The following is a 17,424-nucleotide window of genomic DNA, read 5'->3' as shown; positions in this document are numbered from 1 at the left end:
TTCCTAGGTTTTCAAGGTATTTGCCATGTGAAATAGCATAACAGGAGCTTCAGCTCTCCTTCAGTCCTCATAAGCACCACTGTTACTAATCTCTGCAGAGATTCTGAGATTTTCTGTCTCTCAGTGGAGATCTGGACAAATGGCCATTTGCTGCTTTCTAGCTCATTATTCTGCAGGCATAGTGGCTGATATAAGAGGGAAGCTCTGAAGAAATCCTATTCTCCTTTTTCTGTAAACGGTGGTACTTCCACAAGCCCCCCAGCCACCCAGCTGACTCCTGCCACACGTTGTGGGGTACAAACAACAGAAGAGAAAAAGCTTCTTCTTAGAGGAATTCACAAGTCAAAGCAGGTTTTTTTTTTTCGATCCACATGGCATTGGGCAGATGTCACCTTAACGGCTTTGGAAAAGAATGTTAGCTTTGATTTTTATAAAATTCTATTAACCTGCCTTCTGCAAACATTTTCAGCTTCTCATGTGCTTAAGCTTTAGCATCCTGCTAGTAATATAAGCAATGAAGCTTCACATAGTTTGCTGAGGACATAACACAAAGCCAAACCACAAGAAGTAACTGACTGTCCTAGCTTTTCTGGGATAGAGTTAATTTTATTCCTAGTAGCTGGTACAGTGCTGTGTTTTGGGTTTATTTTGAAAATAATGTTGATAACACACTGATGTTTTGGTAGTTGCTAAGTAGTGCTTGCCCTAAATAAAGGACTTTTCAGTGTCTCATGTTCTGCCAGTGAGGAAGTCTACAAGAAGCTGGGAGGGACAGCTGACCCAAACTGACCAAAGGGATATTCCATACCCTTGACTGTCATACCCAGTATACAAACTGGGGAGTTGGCTGGAAGGGACTGTTTGCTGCTCAGGACAGGCTGAACACTGGTCAGCAAGTGATGAGCAATTCTATTTTGTGTGTGTCACTTGTGTGTCTTGAGTTTTATTTTTCTCTTTTTTTCTTTTTTTTTTCCCCATGAAAATTCGTAAGAAGCAGCAGTAGTAGTAGTAGTAGTTTACTTTCTTTAAATTATTAAACTGTTCTTACCTCAACCTATGAGCTTTGAGCTTTTCCTTACCTTTTTTTTTCCTGATTTTCCTCCCTATCCCACTGGGAGTTAGGGGCAGCAAGCAGCTGTGTGGTACTTACTTGTCATTTGAGGTTAAATCACAGCACTCATCTTTCATAAAACCTGAACAAATAGGCTTTCCAGGCCACTGTCTGTCTGTGCTGATTTAACAATTAATAACAACTGTAGTTCAGGACTTCAAAAATATGTAGGCATCTAAATTCCATTAAAAATAGACTTTTATATTATGGAATTTGGTATTATCAGTCTTGCTGGCAGCATGAAGAATGTGTATAATCTCTTCTATTAAAATATTGTTTTGAAATTTGTTTTTACCATTGAGGCACCACTCACCACTCTGGAACTCATCTAGCTAAAAGTCTGGACTAAATTTATGCTATATTGGCTGTCATAGACATCACAGGCTCAGACAACTTCGAGTTTAAAATATATAAAGAGGAGTCTCAATGCAAGGTTACTCTGATTCTTCTGCAGTGCTACAGCTGGTTGTTACATCCTATAATAATTTTGCTAAACTGGACCTTCCACAGCTGTTCTTGAAACAAGAGCTCATTTCTGAACCTTCTTTCTTAGATGTTTAAGGGCATTTATTTTTTTCTCAGGTTTTGGCCAAGATTATAATCTTTTAGATGACCCACAAAAATACGATTAAAATGTAGATGTCCTGTAAGACAAGGCCCACTTTTATTGGAAAAAAAATGAAATATAGATTTCACTGAGCAAAAAAGAAAGTGTATGATGCACATACTCACTGGAGGTCACTGAAGATCTCAAATTTGCAATTAAACCAGTTGTTTGGAAAGCACCTTAAGCATTTGCCTGGTTGAGATATGGATGTGTTTGTTAGGGAAGAATGAGCTGTTTTGCCTGGGGTGTAAGTGCTTGAGCACTCTTTAATGAAGGCACCTGTTAGCTTTTATTTTGGTAAGCAAAACCATTGGAGAGGACATAATAACTTTTTCAGTATAAGATGCTTACTTTACTACGACTTCTGCTCAGAAGCTTCTTACAATAAACTTACTCATTTTCTTAATGCCATTTAGATTAATTTCGTTTCATATGAAGCAATATTTTTGAAAGTAAAATTGCCAAAATTATCAAGACAACTAATAGGAATTTTTCAGAATATTTTTTCATAACATAGTATTTCAAATTTCCAATATTTTAAAAATATGTGTTTTCAAGGCAGTCTCCCATGAAATGATGTGTCAGAACAGCCAACAAAGGGCCATGAGATACACTCATACCTCAGACAGGAGATGGGCCAATAAATCATGATATTTGAAAGACTGGCATTCAGCTACCTTTGAAATAGAAATATGAAACTCTGTATGAAATCTTTTAAACTTTTTTTCCCTTATAAACAAAAGTAGCATCTTTATTTCCAATGAGTTAATTAATCCAGCAACAAAAACACCCTTTACCAAAGCAGAACTTTACAAAATCAGCACAACCTTAGGAGTATACTCAGGAAGTTATAAAAGGCATGAAATCTCACCAGGTATATAGGAAAGAGTAATTATTCATTCCTATGAAAGGTCAGCTTCAGTCCTGAGCCTGAGCTTTCAATAAATGGTGAGACATAATTTATTTGTACTGGGTATTGCTGCTTCCTAATATAACAAAATACCTCAGGGACATGCTGGTAGTAATGCAAACACAGGATGGTCTTTTAAGCCAAGAAATAATTTCAAAATTTATCTAAAGCAGAAAGTTATTATGATTCCACAATGGTGGCATGCATTTGTTTGACATTCACCATGGCATACCAGAGACAGAGAATTATCTGATTTTAGTTCCCATGATCTAACAGAGAAGCTATCTAGGCAACTTGGTGCTTTAAATCTATTCTCCCCTTTTCTACATATAACCATTTTGTAAAAAAAGCACTCCAAGTAGGCACAATAAACAAAGATTCATAGAAAGTCTGTAGAAGGAATTAAAGGTATCTATTTAAATTCCATCACTTCATTTCTGTGATGTATAAGAAAAATATCCAGAAATATCTTAAATGCTCTTTTTGGTATTCTTACAAACATTGACTACAAACTTAATTAGTGAGTAGTTGAAGTAGTCTAAGTTGCATTTCTCATGAACAAAAATACTGTTCCAGTGAATAAGCATTTCAGTAGATTCACTCACAGAAGTCAAGACCAAAAGATGATAGAGGAGCACAAAATAAGAAATGGACGTACATCAGTACAATTAAGAGAGAAAGAAACCAGACTTATTTTAAAGGCTGACTAAACACAAGAAAATACAACATATTATTATATACAAACTATGAATAATTGCACTAATTTATTGGAAGTAAAGTTTAAAATTAACATTATGGAAAACATTCCTGCTAGTGATACTGCCATTTTTAAAGATGTTTAAAACTAGTCCTAGGAAAGAACCATACTGTACATACTGGAGAATACAACTATTACCTTGTGGTTTAATCTTCATTTGCCTGCCTAATGGATTCCATACTCAAAAGATGTTAGCTAATCTAATAATCAGAATTTTATTCTATCAGAAATACAAACTTAATAATGGAATTATATTACTGCATGAATACTGGTATATTTCAAAATCATGCTATTATATGGAGATATCAGTGAAACAAGCTTAATTACGTAGCTCTTGATGCCTTAAGATTAGCCCAGTTCACCCATTCTGTATTAATTCTTTTCCTTTCTATATCTGGGAGATATTCAATGTTAGTTCCACACCCTGAAGTTGTGGCTAACCAGAAATCTTTCATTAAGCTAAATAAAGACTACTAACAGCAAAATTTTATTAGTGCTAGGCAATAGTCACAAGGCTCTTAAGAAACAAGAACCTTCTGTTGCCCAAACGTTTTTAAACATCTCTGTGAACAGGCACACATAATTTAGAGAATGCTGTAGCATTTTGTAGCCATCCTGAAAAAGAAGGTATATGAACTTTCAAAGAGGAAGGGGACGAAAAAGATAACAAACCAACGGAGTTAAACGTTCCAGGAATTATCCTAAACTGATTTTGAATTACCTAAGTCCAGGATAATAGCAGAATGTTTTGAAATGAACCCAAAATTCTAGATGTCTGGTTTGTGTTTGCAGATGGCTCAACTAAAACTGCTTCTAGATATAAAAGATAAAAGGATGGTTGTTTTTCACTTCCAAAATGAAACTATAACTGTATAAGGTTTAAGAGGCAGTAGTCTTTATCACACCTCTAATCTAAACATTTGTCATGTGTTTCTATTACCAAAATGAAAATATTATCAGAGGTTTTAATATAGCAGTGTGAAAAGAAAAACTAAAACCAGAAAATGATCTTTTGATTCAGAAAATTGGCATTTGAAAATATTGAGACAAACTAAACTACAGAATTTGCAGACAGTATTATCCTGCCCTCTCACCTACTTCTGAAATTGCCAGGAGTTAGATTAACTACACAAAGACCTCTGCAAGGCATCCAGTCCCAGACAACACCTCCCACTTTGATTATTGTTGGTATCAAATTTCCTAATGGTGCATTCATCTCCTTCATCCAGATCGATTTGAAAGAGACAAATACATTGAAAACAAGACTGGGCCAAGAATTGAGCTCCCTTCAAGCCCTGCCCTTCAGCCAGTTCATCAACCAAGCACATCTTGAACCTACTGAACAATTTTTTTCCGGGAGGACAGTATCAAAAGCCTTACTAAAGTACAGGAAAAACACATCCACCACCTTCCTTTCATCCAATGGGCAGGTGACTTTACTATAGAAGGATATCAAATTAGGTAAAAGGAGTTTCCCTTTGTGAACCTGTGTTGATCATGCCTGATGACTGCATTGTCCTTTAAATGCCCTTAAATAGTACCTAATATAATCTTTTAAAATACTTTTTTCAGGATCTGAGGTTAGAATAACAGGTCTGTAGATTCCTGAACCTTCCTTCATGCCATTTTTGTAAACTGGAATAACACTGTCTGGCTTCCAGTCAGCAAGGACCTCCCCAGACTCCCATGACCTTTGGTAGATAATTAAGAGGGGACCTGTCATAGCATCCACTAGCTCCTTTTATGGTTTGATTTACTTAAACTTGGGGACATACTACAATTCCAGAAAAGCAAAACAAATACTAAAGGAAAACAAAAAATTTATTTATCCAAAACCCCTTAAAGGTGTTATTGCAGAAGGCCCCTAACAGAGAAGCCACTACCAAGCAAGGAGATAGAGCAGTCTTGATAAATAAAACTTTCTGGAAAAAAACGGGGCAAACATCAACTTCCACTGTACTGTAAGAACACTCACCTACATAAACATGGGCTTGAAAAAAAATTGTCTGTTTTCAAGAAAAGAATTTGTGGGTTTCAGTGAATTAGAAATAAAAAGTGAGACCATTGCAAAAAGCACCATAGAGCAATTCATAAATAGGGAGTATGAATTGCAGACACTTGGGTAATTGTTATATTTCAGCTGAATTCTCAGCTGAAATAGTGCCTAGTTTTGGGCACTGAGCTTCAAGAAATACCTGAAAAACTTAGAGAAAACAGAAGTAGACCAACAACAATAACAATAATCCCCTTCCTAGAAATTGTGATGCATGAAGAAAGTTTGAAGGGGCTGAGGTTGTGTAAATAGAAGAGAATGACAGAAAAGAGTACATATGACAAATATGACTGCAGCCTTCAAATACAAAATGGGTAACCATAAAGACTAATGGAAAGTTTTTCTTCATTTCCACATCAGGCTGAAGGATGAAGACAGGATATTTTGACTAATGGAAGAAAAATTTCCTAATGATAAGCATCAGAAAAGACTGTAGCTGTAAAAAAATGTTTTATTAATAGTGGATCTGGGTCTGGCTGGAGAAACAGAACACATCAGTCTTCCAGTCTACACTTCTGAATTTCTTATTGAGCAAAGAGTTGGAAAAACATTAACAGCAAGTCTAAAATGCAGAGATCATAACATTGTGAAGACGCCATGGGCGAAGCGCTGTCATTTCTCCAGCTATGGCTTAGCCCACATCTGCAGTCAGTTTTGTACAGCACTCTTCATATGGCTGGGGAACAGGAAACCACAGTGGGGCTGTGTCACTGTATTGTTACAAGCAGAAATACTACCAAGGTGCTCTCTGGAGTGGGAATTCTGTCCACTCCTCACCCACACAGGAACATCTAAGTTTGGGTGTCATTAAATGATAATAATTGACCTTATTCCCTGACCTAGCAAATGCTTTGGCCTTTTCTAGCTCCTACATTTACAACAGTCTTTAACTTCTCCTTCAGCACCTTGGGGGTCCAGCAATTAGATTGCCCTTTCTATTGTCTTCACCTGGATCTCACCAACTGTAAAGTAAACAAAATGGTGCCAGTTTACTCAGTATTCAGGCACTGAAATTCAACAGCTGAATATGTCATCTTGTTAAGCAGTTTAAAAATTCTTGGAACAACTTTGGTCAACCAACTTCTCTTCCAGACAACTTGGGCACAGTTTGGGTGTTCCTCTGGGACAAATAACATTCCCAAGAGGCAACTTCAAACCAGCCTTTGCACTCAGGAGGCAAAAAAGACTTAATGGTGAATGTGTGGGAATGTCATGTCAAGTGGCCTTGGTGTCAGAGAGCAGTCTGATAACATTTAATGCACTCCTACAGCTATACCCACCACCCTGTGAGGCCCCAAGTAAGGAGATCATTACTAATGGCAGCTGAAAGAGGAGCTGCTACACAACAAATGTGAATAAATAGTAAAAATGGTACATTTCATCTTAAAGAGTGGACTTTTCAGGATGAAATAATTATTTTAATTCCCACTGCAGAACCTGGTTCCCACCATAAAAGGAGGAAAAAGTCAGTGGGTGCAACTCTGTCTTGGAACTCTTTACTCATACAAATGGTTGTCTAGATGCAATTCCTCCAAACTAAGTAAAAATTGTGTCTTTATAGTCATAAGAACATTAAACACGTACGGAAAACAATTAATCCTGCTCACTCAATGTTATATTCATTTTTGAAAAAAAAAAAAAAGAAGAAAGTATGTTTTTAGACTCTGAAGGCCTGATTGGAACCAACAGAGCCCAAGATATTCCAAGTGAAGCTGGTATTTCATGAACACAATTATGCTGTTTACTTTAGGAAATGGTTTAAGCTAAAGGTGAAATGGTAATGCTCACTTCAAGCTTTCTTAGGATTTTATTATTTAAGTCAAATCTTTTACATCACATAAGGTTTCTTGTGTTGAATTGTAGTGCAGGTGTTTACTCAAGTGGCAGCAGCATACCTTGTGATAAATTAAATGGACATTTATCAAAGGTAAGTTGACAGGTTTAAATGTTAAATGTAAGCATGGTAAGACAAGTACAAATAGTTTCTACCTGGAGGTTACAGATATAAATCACAGGATAGATATTTTAATTAACTTCAGCACAATAAAGAATGTTTGCTTTCTGAAGTATTGAACAACATTTCCTGAGAGAGGAAGATACAAAATGTCATGCAATATATTTTAAATCGAGCTTACACATAAATGAATAATTGAATATCCTTCCTCCCATACAACACAGGCAATAAACAGACAAATATTGTTTAGAAATATAAGTTTTGGAATCAATATTTAAAGTTAAATTAAATTAAAAACTAAAGAGAGTTATGCCAGAGGGAGGCATAATACATGGATAGAGGGAGGTTTGTTGCTTTATTTCATTTTACTCTTAATTCACTGAATTAATATCTAATGACAGAAATGAGTAGTTTCCTCAGGTTCTGAGGTGACTTTTAGAAAGCCTAAAAGATGAAGTCATAACAATAGGCAGTGGTAAACTCAAAGGAAATGCATCTCTGGTGGGAAAAAATAGTTTTATATATATATATATATATACATATAATAGTTATATATAAATTTCTTTTGTTTCTTAAGCCCTTCTAGTCTTCCTACCTTACACACAGTAATTTTTAAGGTAAAAAGCTAGAAAACAAGAGCAAGCTGCAAACCCACAGGAGCACAAAGCTAAGTGCCTTCTTATCAACCCTTTGCCTTTCAAACCACTGAAGCATTTGGACATTTAAAATGCTAATAAAATCTAAAATGTTTTACTCACAGTTAAATCCAGGTTCAATAGTTTTTGCAGCTTCAAGACTGTTTATTGTAATCTGAAAGATGATGTGCAGCAGCAGAAATGATAGACTGGTGAAACATAGAGATTTCAATAATCGTCCTGTATGCCCTAAAAGACAAAATATACATGCATATAATAGGTGACTTTCCAAACATTGCTTAATTTTTTCAGTATAAAACCATAAAAATATCCTGACCAAGGATATTTCTATTAGACAGTTCCACATTAATCATGATTGTTCCCTATGGTCGATGTTATAGTAAAAATCACACTTCAATTATAGTTTCTTTCAGTACTCTTTAATCACAGACCACAATGACTGCTATTGCCAAATTTTTTCTTTTATTTTTTTTAATTAAAGAAAAAAGTTTTTTAAGTTTTTTAAGTCTCCATAGAGCAATTTTACATAAATAATAATAAGATCACAATGCTTACCAACACATTACCTGGTACTTAGACAAAACATGAATGATACTTCTACTTTTGAGAACATAAAAGCCTGTTCACCTTATTACTCTTTACAAAATTATTACATGGCAGAGGGCATAACAAGACACAAATCTCAGTCTGGCTCAGGAGTATAGACATACTTCCAATGAATACTTTGCTTTATGCCAACTGCCTTCTTCCTTCAAAAGTTTTAAACATAATTTTCAGTATACACTAAAGAACCCTGTGCCAGACAGATTTGGTCATAGTTCCTCTGTGATTTACTGGATGTCTATTCATAAGCCAACAGAAAATGTTTGATGAAGATTTAGAAATGCCTTATAAATCTTCTAGGAAACACTTGGCTTAATCACAGGCAGCCAAAATTGCAAGGTATAAATAAATAAAGTAAACCATCAGCATTTCAGGAAATATGCATCTTCAAGACAAAATTGAATTGCTGATAAAAGAGAACATTAAATATCACCCTACCTGACCTATCTGCAGTAACAGTTCTACTTCTAAAGCTTTTTATACCTAGATTTTATACCACCTGCTCCATGCATTTGAGTTTAATTTTTTAGTTTACAGATTAAAAAACAGTACTACTGAAATTCTTATCCAAGGCTGTAAATTCTCATCCAAGGCTATGGAGGGCAGAACTAGCAGAATATACCTAGGAAATGCTCACGCCACATGCAGCCTGTTCTGTTCATACTTATTCTGCAAGCAATTTTTATGAACAACTACTAGAAAGAAGATGGTGGTTCACATTCTGTATCTAGACAATAAACCAGATTTTAAATTTAGATTTTTTGTAGTTCAAGCATAGGTCATCAATGGCCAAAACAGTAGTTTATAAAGCAAAGAATGAGATAAGCATGATTCAACAATTTTAGAAAGTAATAGACTATCTCCCTCCATCCGACTCCAAATTTTTGCCAGAACACTATCCTGAGTGTAGATTTTGAATAACAAATGTCTGTAACAAACTTCCCTCTTCTTTTTTTAAATACAGTAAGTAATTTTTACAAAAATAATTAAAATGGTATGAATGAGCCCATGGATGAATTTCCTGCAGTCCGAAAAGGAAGATACATTTGCAAGATACACTCTTTGTATGAACTATTCACTTGTCACCAGTTTTCACACAGGAAAGAGACAACTGGGTGCCAGAGCATTACATCAAAAAGACTGGATATTAAAATCTTTGGGCCACTTTTTGTTCTTCTTCTGCAGAAGCTGGCCTGGTGTTCTGTCTTAGGACAACAACTTCTAAGCACTATAAAAGCAGAAACAATAAAATAGGTAATATTTTCAAAAGCTTTAGAAGAACAAACATATGACAAGCTACATATTATTAAACAATTTGTTTGACATTATGTCATATGTAAAGTAGTTCAAGGACTGCTGTATTTTATAATTCTTTTGCAAGCTTCAATATTTGATGCTTCTCTTCTTCATTGCCAGATCCCAGGCTCATGGTATAACAAGCACCACGCCCTCAGAATACAACTAAATATAACTAAAAAAAACTGTCCCAAAGCTGGAGAAAGACAGTTCGACAATACAAATTTTGTGGACTTTAGAAATGTGTCGAAATATACAGATTTCAAAGACAGTCTGGTGATTTATGAAGTTCTAAGTTACAAACTCTTCTCAGTGCTTGGGAGTTAATAGATATCAAGCAACAAATTTTTCATGTGGAAGTAGATTTGAATTTTTTTGATAGAATGGTCTGAGTCAGCATCCAAATGTGAAAAAATGCAATACAACTAGTCAATGCATATTCAATTTCCAAAATATCAGGACTATCTTTCAGTATTTCTGTATCACTTCAAAATATATCTCAGTTTCAGACTTCACTTCTTACAAGTTTGAAAACAAACATCTTTGAATGTAAATTGAGCAAACCATTTCTTTTAAAAAAGTCTTTTACAACTGTCATCCTTTTAAGAATTGTAGAAAAGCCAAAAATATTTTCTTCAAATGCTGAAATGTTGAAAAAAGATCTCCTTCTGCACAAAGCTAGGAAAAAAATGTAAAGTACTATTAACACTCAGGATAATAAATAGTCTCTCAGTGTACTGGTAAACATGGCAGGATAAACACACATCTGAAAGGCAGCTGAGTATGCTCAGAGCAGGTTACAGCATTCCTCAAGGGCCACTCCCTTCACAGCCACCAGTGGGACAGGACCACCATCAGATTCTACTGAGCAGGAGCACTTTGCTTGCACCACATTCATCTGTGCCAGCAGAAACTAGAAACTGGAAACTAGAAGTATTTGGAGAAAAGTAAGAAATATTATGACCCGGATTTCAAAAGTTTGGAGCTACATCAACAACTTGGGAGAAATGGGAGTGCTAAAATAAGTGAATTACTGAATACGTAATTTATGTTAAGGAAGAAGAAGTGACAGATTTGGAAAAGGGATGAGTTTCAATTCATAGTGGGGTTTGGGTAAACCCACTTAACTATGTTTTTACTTACATTTCTCTCTTTCTACTGGAAACTTGGTTCTAAATGGCACAAAGGAAAAATTAATCACATGCACACAGAATTGAGATGGTGAGAAAAGAGACAGCTGAAATAAAATAGAGCTTCTTACAATGAGGCAGAAAGATTTTCTTTTTCTTCCTCGGATTTTTTAAAATTCTAATTCACTCTCAACTTTACAATTCCTTTGCTAAAACATACCTCAGTTGTTCAGTTGCCCTAATGTAAAAATCCTTGCGACATGAATGGAAGCTGAACATCCCACAGAGAATGAGTTATATATTGTTCAGAAAGCTGTGTGGACAGAACAGATGTGCAAGAGAACATTGCCTCAGCCGAATAGCAGGATTCACAATATCAATTCCTTCATTTATGTCCTAAATGTATAGGCTTCTGTATGTCCAACAAGACTAAAAAAAGAAAAAACTCATGACAAAACACCTCGGTTTGAAGCTTGAGCACTGGGTTCTGATTTCACTCCACCAACAACTTCTGACAAAACTATGGAGGCTAGAAAGGAGAGAGAACATTTGTCTCAGAACTGGGCTGAAGGACTGAGAAAAGTGGGCTTGCTTTCAGGTGTCACTGCAGGTGTCATTTCTAATGGTACCCAGCGGGACCAAAACCTGGCATATAGCTCTAGAAATGTACCCCAGCACATCTCAAAGCTCCTGGCAAAGGGTTTTCTCCTCTCTGATCAAGCCTGCAGGAAGCCAGACAGGATGTGAAGGCTTCATTACCCTCTTTCTCTTCAGCCCAGATGCAACATTAAACTGAACTCAAGAGGGCCAAAAGCTTTTCAAACGTGGAAGAGGAATCAATTTCTTATTTTTCAAAGGTAATCCAGCCAAGAGCTGGATTAGTAATGGCACGTCCCCCCAGCCACAGGCATGTAACCTCAGTACAATTATTTGAATGTGTTCTAATTGGACTGCTGCCTCCAACACACACATGCACCTCTTGACACGTGATTGACAAACACAAAGCTGGAGCACGCTACTCACATTGTTTCCAACAACAATGAAAAATTCTTGTGCAATCATGTCTAGGCAGGTAGCCCTCTGATTTTTTTTTGCTACCCTCTTCCCTAAAACAGCAAAAGTATGTCAGAATTTTTTTGTACACCTGGAACTTCTTCAGAGTTTCTACCACAAGGATGTGCTAATGGGACATGGAATAACTGAATGACCAGTTGTCCCTGAGACCTGCTTAAAAATCACATATATTAGGTCTTACATGACCATGAGCCTTAGGCTATTACAAAGGATATGATATGATTGATATGATATGATATGATATGATATGATATGATATGATATGATATGATAGCTATTATACATGATTGATATATTACATCATATCATATCATATGGCAACTCTTTGCAAGGTGCATTTTCATACCACACTGCTTTTTTTCCTCATTCTGATCTATTTATGGGACATGACAAAGAATTTTTTGAATCTCTAAGAAAGTGAATAATACTGCTAACAATTTATCTTGTAATTTTTAATAGATGTATCTCTATGCAAAGCTGGTAAGTTCAAAGGGTCTGTATCCATTTGAATGCTGTAATGTTATCAGAAAAGGGAGAATAAAGGAGGACAAAATGGAATTTAAAAATTAATTAAAGACTGTTTACTATTCCAACAGTGTAATTCCATCATCACAATCATACATATGCTGCATGGCTTCACCTAAATGGCATATTTAAGTGCTTCAGTATCTTATTTGAAGTTTTTATTACTTTTCATAGTTGTTTTTTTTTTTTTTAATGCAACCTTAGTTTTGCATTTTCTGAAGTTTGTTCATCTGGGGATATTTCCAACATCTCTTTAGCCATATACTGTACTCCAGACTGTTATAACACTCTCAATTCTTCTTGAATAGCTATGTTTGGGATTTTTTTTACACAACACTATCTATTCAGATCACAGTAGATGAAATACTAAAGCAAAAGTCATTTTTCATATAACAATCTCTGATAGCACACAGTGAATGATAAATATTAATGTGCATTTATCTTCTGAACTAGTGACACTTCACCTAATAAAAATACTCTATTTCAGCCATTCAGGACATTTTTCCATAAGCCTCTTCATCAGTAAGTGATAAACATAAAACTATAGAGCTCAAACCTTTGCAGCACACACAGACTCAGTCCCAAAGAATTTATTTCAGCTAGCAACTGATTTTAACTTCTTGACTTTCCATCAGGAAACCTAACATCACCTCAGAGCCCAGCTGGAACCAGGTTCCAGAGAAAAATCTCCTGCTCCATGATTCCAAATAGGAATCTGCCAACATCGTCTGAACTATAGATTGGCACAGCTGGGGGTGGTAAATTAAGAAAACATTTAATTCACAATATTTGTCTTTTGGAAAAATCTGGAAGTTTTGGAGTAATATGATCTGCAAGAAAAAAAAAAATCAAATCATCATAATTTCCCATATAAAGAAATCCCACTCTTGGCTAGCTCTGTTTTAAGTGTTCCAAGATACCACAACTACCTTATTGACATAAATGCAAGAAAAGAGTTCTGATTTGAAGTTGGTTTCTGCCAAAGGTCCAGAGGCAATAAAAATACTGTTGGTTCCAGACAATCATGAGGAAAATGTCATCACTAAGTTCAGCATGGACATCAGCCACTTTGTCCACAAGTGTCAAACACAACTTTACACATTTAAATTTACACACCAAGGGAAGTTTACAAGAATGAAACAAGCTATATCCATCCTCCATTGAACAGGAAAACTTTGTATTTCAGTATGGGCAGTCAGCAACACCAAAGAATGTGGGCCAGTTCCCTTTCCTGAATTCACTACTACTATTGCATACTAATTGACACTTAACACAGCAGGACGCCTCCTGATGACCATGCAAGATGAAAAAATGGATCAATTATGAGTTCTAAACTCAGCTGAGATTTCCAGATGACTACAGGGTCACATTTGCAAGGCACAAAGCAATTTAGCCCTGTCCTAGAAAGCACTTAAACACATACACATCTTTGAGCATGTGGACAGGGACTGAAGGGCTCTCAGTGTTGCATAAAAGGTTCACAAAATAAGGCTGAGTGCTTCACTCTTAGAGTATCGATACTTGATGTGACCCAGCCTTAAAGTACAAGCTTGCAAGTCAGTGGAAGCCAAATACTTTTAGACACCTCTAATGGCTAATTTTCTCTAGTTCTCCTTACAGGTAGGCATAATCTCATTGTTTTCACCTCCTCATGCACTTTTGGATGTGAAGACAGACAATGCCTTCCAGTTTGACATTCTGTAAGAACAATGCTAAATGTTTGCCAGTGGCAGTTATACCTATTATTAAACAATGGTTCCCAGATGTAAATTATCCATTGTATTTCTACATGCACAAGGCAGCTGTGCTGAGAATTTTGGCCTCTTTGGTGCTGAAGCAATGGGATAAAGCTATCAACAATGGATAGAGGAAGGCAATTTTTTGGAAGGACTATTCTAAGAATAAAATTTGATAATGGTGTGCCTTGTACACTGTGCAATTATACTGTGCAATGTCAAGTCATTGATCCACCAAGCGAAGTATCTGCATATCAGCTCCTATTAAGACTAAAGTCTTACATGAACACCTTAAGTAGACTCTAAAAAGATAATGCTTAAATCATCCTGAAGCTGCCAGGAATTATCTGAATGGTTAAAAAAGTGCTACTGAAAGCGATGCCATCCTTCAACTGCACAGTTAGCAGTACATCTATATTTAGCTTAATAGAAAATGCATTAATATTTCCCTTTCCCCCCAAAGACTATCTTATATCATCTTCTACCCAGAGGATGTCAGCTTACCAAAGCCTTAAAAGTGGGCAGACAGCACTGTAAAAATACAAACCCACTTGGTTTACTCACTGGATTTTCAGCAGCAAGACAAAAATATCAAGCAACTAATGCTATCATCTATTCTGTAGCTATCCAGACCCAAACCTCAAAATGCGTATCCACAAACAGCTCAAGACTTCATGCAATTATTTTAGCTATGTTTAAATGTGTGTGTTCAATCAGCCACACTGAAATCCAGACCACAGAATTACAAGTTCTAGATTCAGAATTTTCAGCAAAAGCTTTGCAATGGTTGAACAGTTTTGTCCATGCTTTCCTGAACGTATCGCTTATTCCCATGTGTAGCCAAATGTCACAATGTACAACTGTGACCAATAGAAAACTTTTCTAATAAATTTACAAAAAAGATTGATTCCTTAATTTCAAACAGCTCTTTGTAGTATCATGTATTTAGTTGCATTTCAAACTGGAATATTACATAGATGATAGAGCCACATGAATTTGCAACAGTTTATCACAAGATATGTAATTAACTGAAATTTTACCTTTGAAAAGTAAAATAAGATACATTTTTCCAGGCTGTGTATTATCACACAAAATGCAGGTTCAGTTGACCTATTCATACACTAACCAGTTTCCTCACATTTCTCTTTTCGCTTCTCTCTCTCTTAAAAATACTACAGAGTTCTAAGAAGGAAAAAAAGTTATTCTAGAGATAGACACTTCACAGGAGTGCCAACCAGACTTGGGTAAACAGTCAAAAATGCTATGTGTAATTAAAAAAAATATTTAGAAATGAAAACATAAAAGTGCTGCATAGCATAATAAATGTCTCCTTACTCTAACTTCTTGCAGGATTTCCTGTTTTTCCTAGAAGTTTTCATGCCCAGAATTCTACTAGAACTGAGCTGTATCCTCTGCATCAATAGACAATACCATCGTTCAAGCTACTCATAATCTCTGAGTTGCAAGTTTACACAGGCAATTTACCCATTTTCTTAATAAAATATTTTTTCAGACAAGACTCAGGACTAGGCCATTCATTTTTTTTTTCCAGATGATACTCATAAGCTTTCAAAGCAAATAACAGCTACTTGATGTCTGCTTCATAACTTGACAGGTGGTTGCACCAAGCTAAATACAGGAAACAAACATGATCTCAGATACTACTGCCTATGAACTGAGAAATTTTAAATCAGACCTGTTCTTTCACAAGAGGATTTGAGAATTTTAATGCAGAGTTCCAGTTCCTTCCCTTGTGGAACAAGCATCTCCATGTTAACCACTACCAGATAATATTTATTTTGAATTCAAATTAATTCAGTCATTATTGTCTGTTAGAAGCAGTGCTTGCAACTTAGTTTCTTCATTCCTCTATCGGTGTCATAAAGAGCAGGCAATTATCCTGCAGTAAGTTCCTTCAACAACAGAGAGGCCAAAGAGCTCCCAGACAATGGGAGATGGCAGCAGGGCATGTGCTATAGAGGTTAACCACATTTTCAAAAAAAATCTGTATTTACTAGGAGGAGAGTATTTTTCTCTCTTGAATACCTACCAACACATGTTCATAAGCAGTAAACAAATGTGGTGCAGGGTGGAGTGAGAGAGGAAGGCTAGAAAATTATGCAAATAGGGCTGATACAACTATGGCAAATCAAACCCTACACCATGATGTTTTCCCAAAGGACTGGAAGCTGTGGTATGAATTTCTACCTTTGGCAGAACTTCTCCCAGAAGCTCTAGTGGTTGCTTCAGCTCAGAAAGGAGCTTTGCAAATAATTTAACATCAGTATCTCTAGCATGACATAAAGGAGCTCATGACCCAGTTAAAGAGTCCCTGAGTTGAACTGCATTGGCATTTCAACTTCAGCTTTGCATTCAAAAATGTTAAGCCCTCTTGTCAACATAGAGCTGAAGTAACCTATGCAAGGGCATAGCATCATTGCCTCCCTTTATCACAGATGCTTCAGGGAAGCAGAAAGATAGAAAAGCAAATTACTTCTCTAAGAGATTTGGTTCTAAAAGTTTCCTGGTGTTTGAGAACATTCTGTGATGCCTGAATGCCACCCGAGCCACTGACACTTTCTTCTCTCTGAAAAAAATAAAATTACCTTCAAAATGCTTGTTCCAGTGGGCAAATGGAAGAGAACCTGATAGTTTTTCATAATTTTTTTCCTTTCACCAAAATTGTGTGTTTTTCTAAGAAAAAATACAAACTTCCTAAGAGTCTAACTATGTTGTATATTCTGTAAAATTCCGCAGAGAATGAGGTTGCAGGAAGTAAGAGAACCACAGACCAATAGATCTGACTCACATGCTTGGCAAATTGGTAAAAACTAAGACACGGCTGATAGTCACGTACGGACTACATGCACAAGACTGTCCAGGTAGTTACCATAGAAAATAGTAAGGCCTACCAAAGCTTGGAAATTTTTATGGAAACCAGAGAAAATGTGTAGAAGGAAATTTTAGGCAATGCAAGAAATTTAGTTTTCAATGAAATGGAGGAATTTCAGA

General features: G+C 36.0%; 1 protein-coding gene across 1 annotated transcript in view; it reads right to left on the bottom strand.

The window, feature by feature from the left end:
- PIEZO2 (piezo type mechanosensitive ion channel component 2) overlaps window positions 1-17,424 on the bottom strand; it is a 234,887-nt gene that overhangs the window by 175,835 nt on the left and 41,628 nt on the right. Inside the window, exon 2 of the mRNA XM_053956157.1 lies at window positions 8,151-8,276. Coding sequence (XP_053812132.1) covers window positions 8,151-8,276 — 126 coding nt within the window. The remainder of the gene's footprint in view (window positions 1-8,150; window positions 8,277-17,424) is intronic.

Source organism: Vidua chalybeata, chromosome 1, assembly GCF_026979565.1.
Source record: "Vidua chalybeata isolate OUT-0048 chromosome 1, bVidCha1 merged haplotype, whole genome shotgun sequence".
Lineage (NCBI taxonomy): Eukaryota > Metazoa > Chordata > Aves > Passeriformes > Viduidae > Vidua > Vidua chalybeata.
The sequence above is the reverse complement of the archived record's forward strand: the minus strand, read 5'-3'. Positions and strand labels throughout refer to the sequence as shown.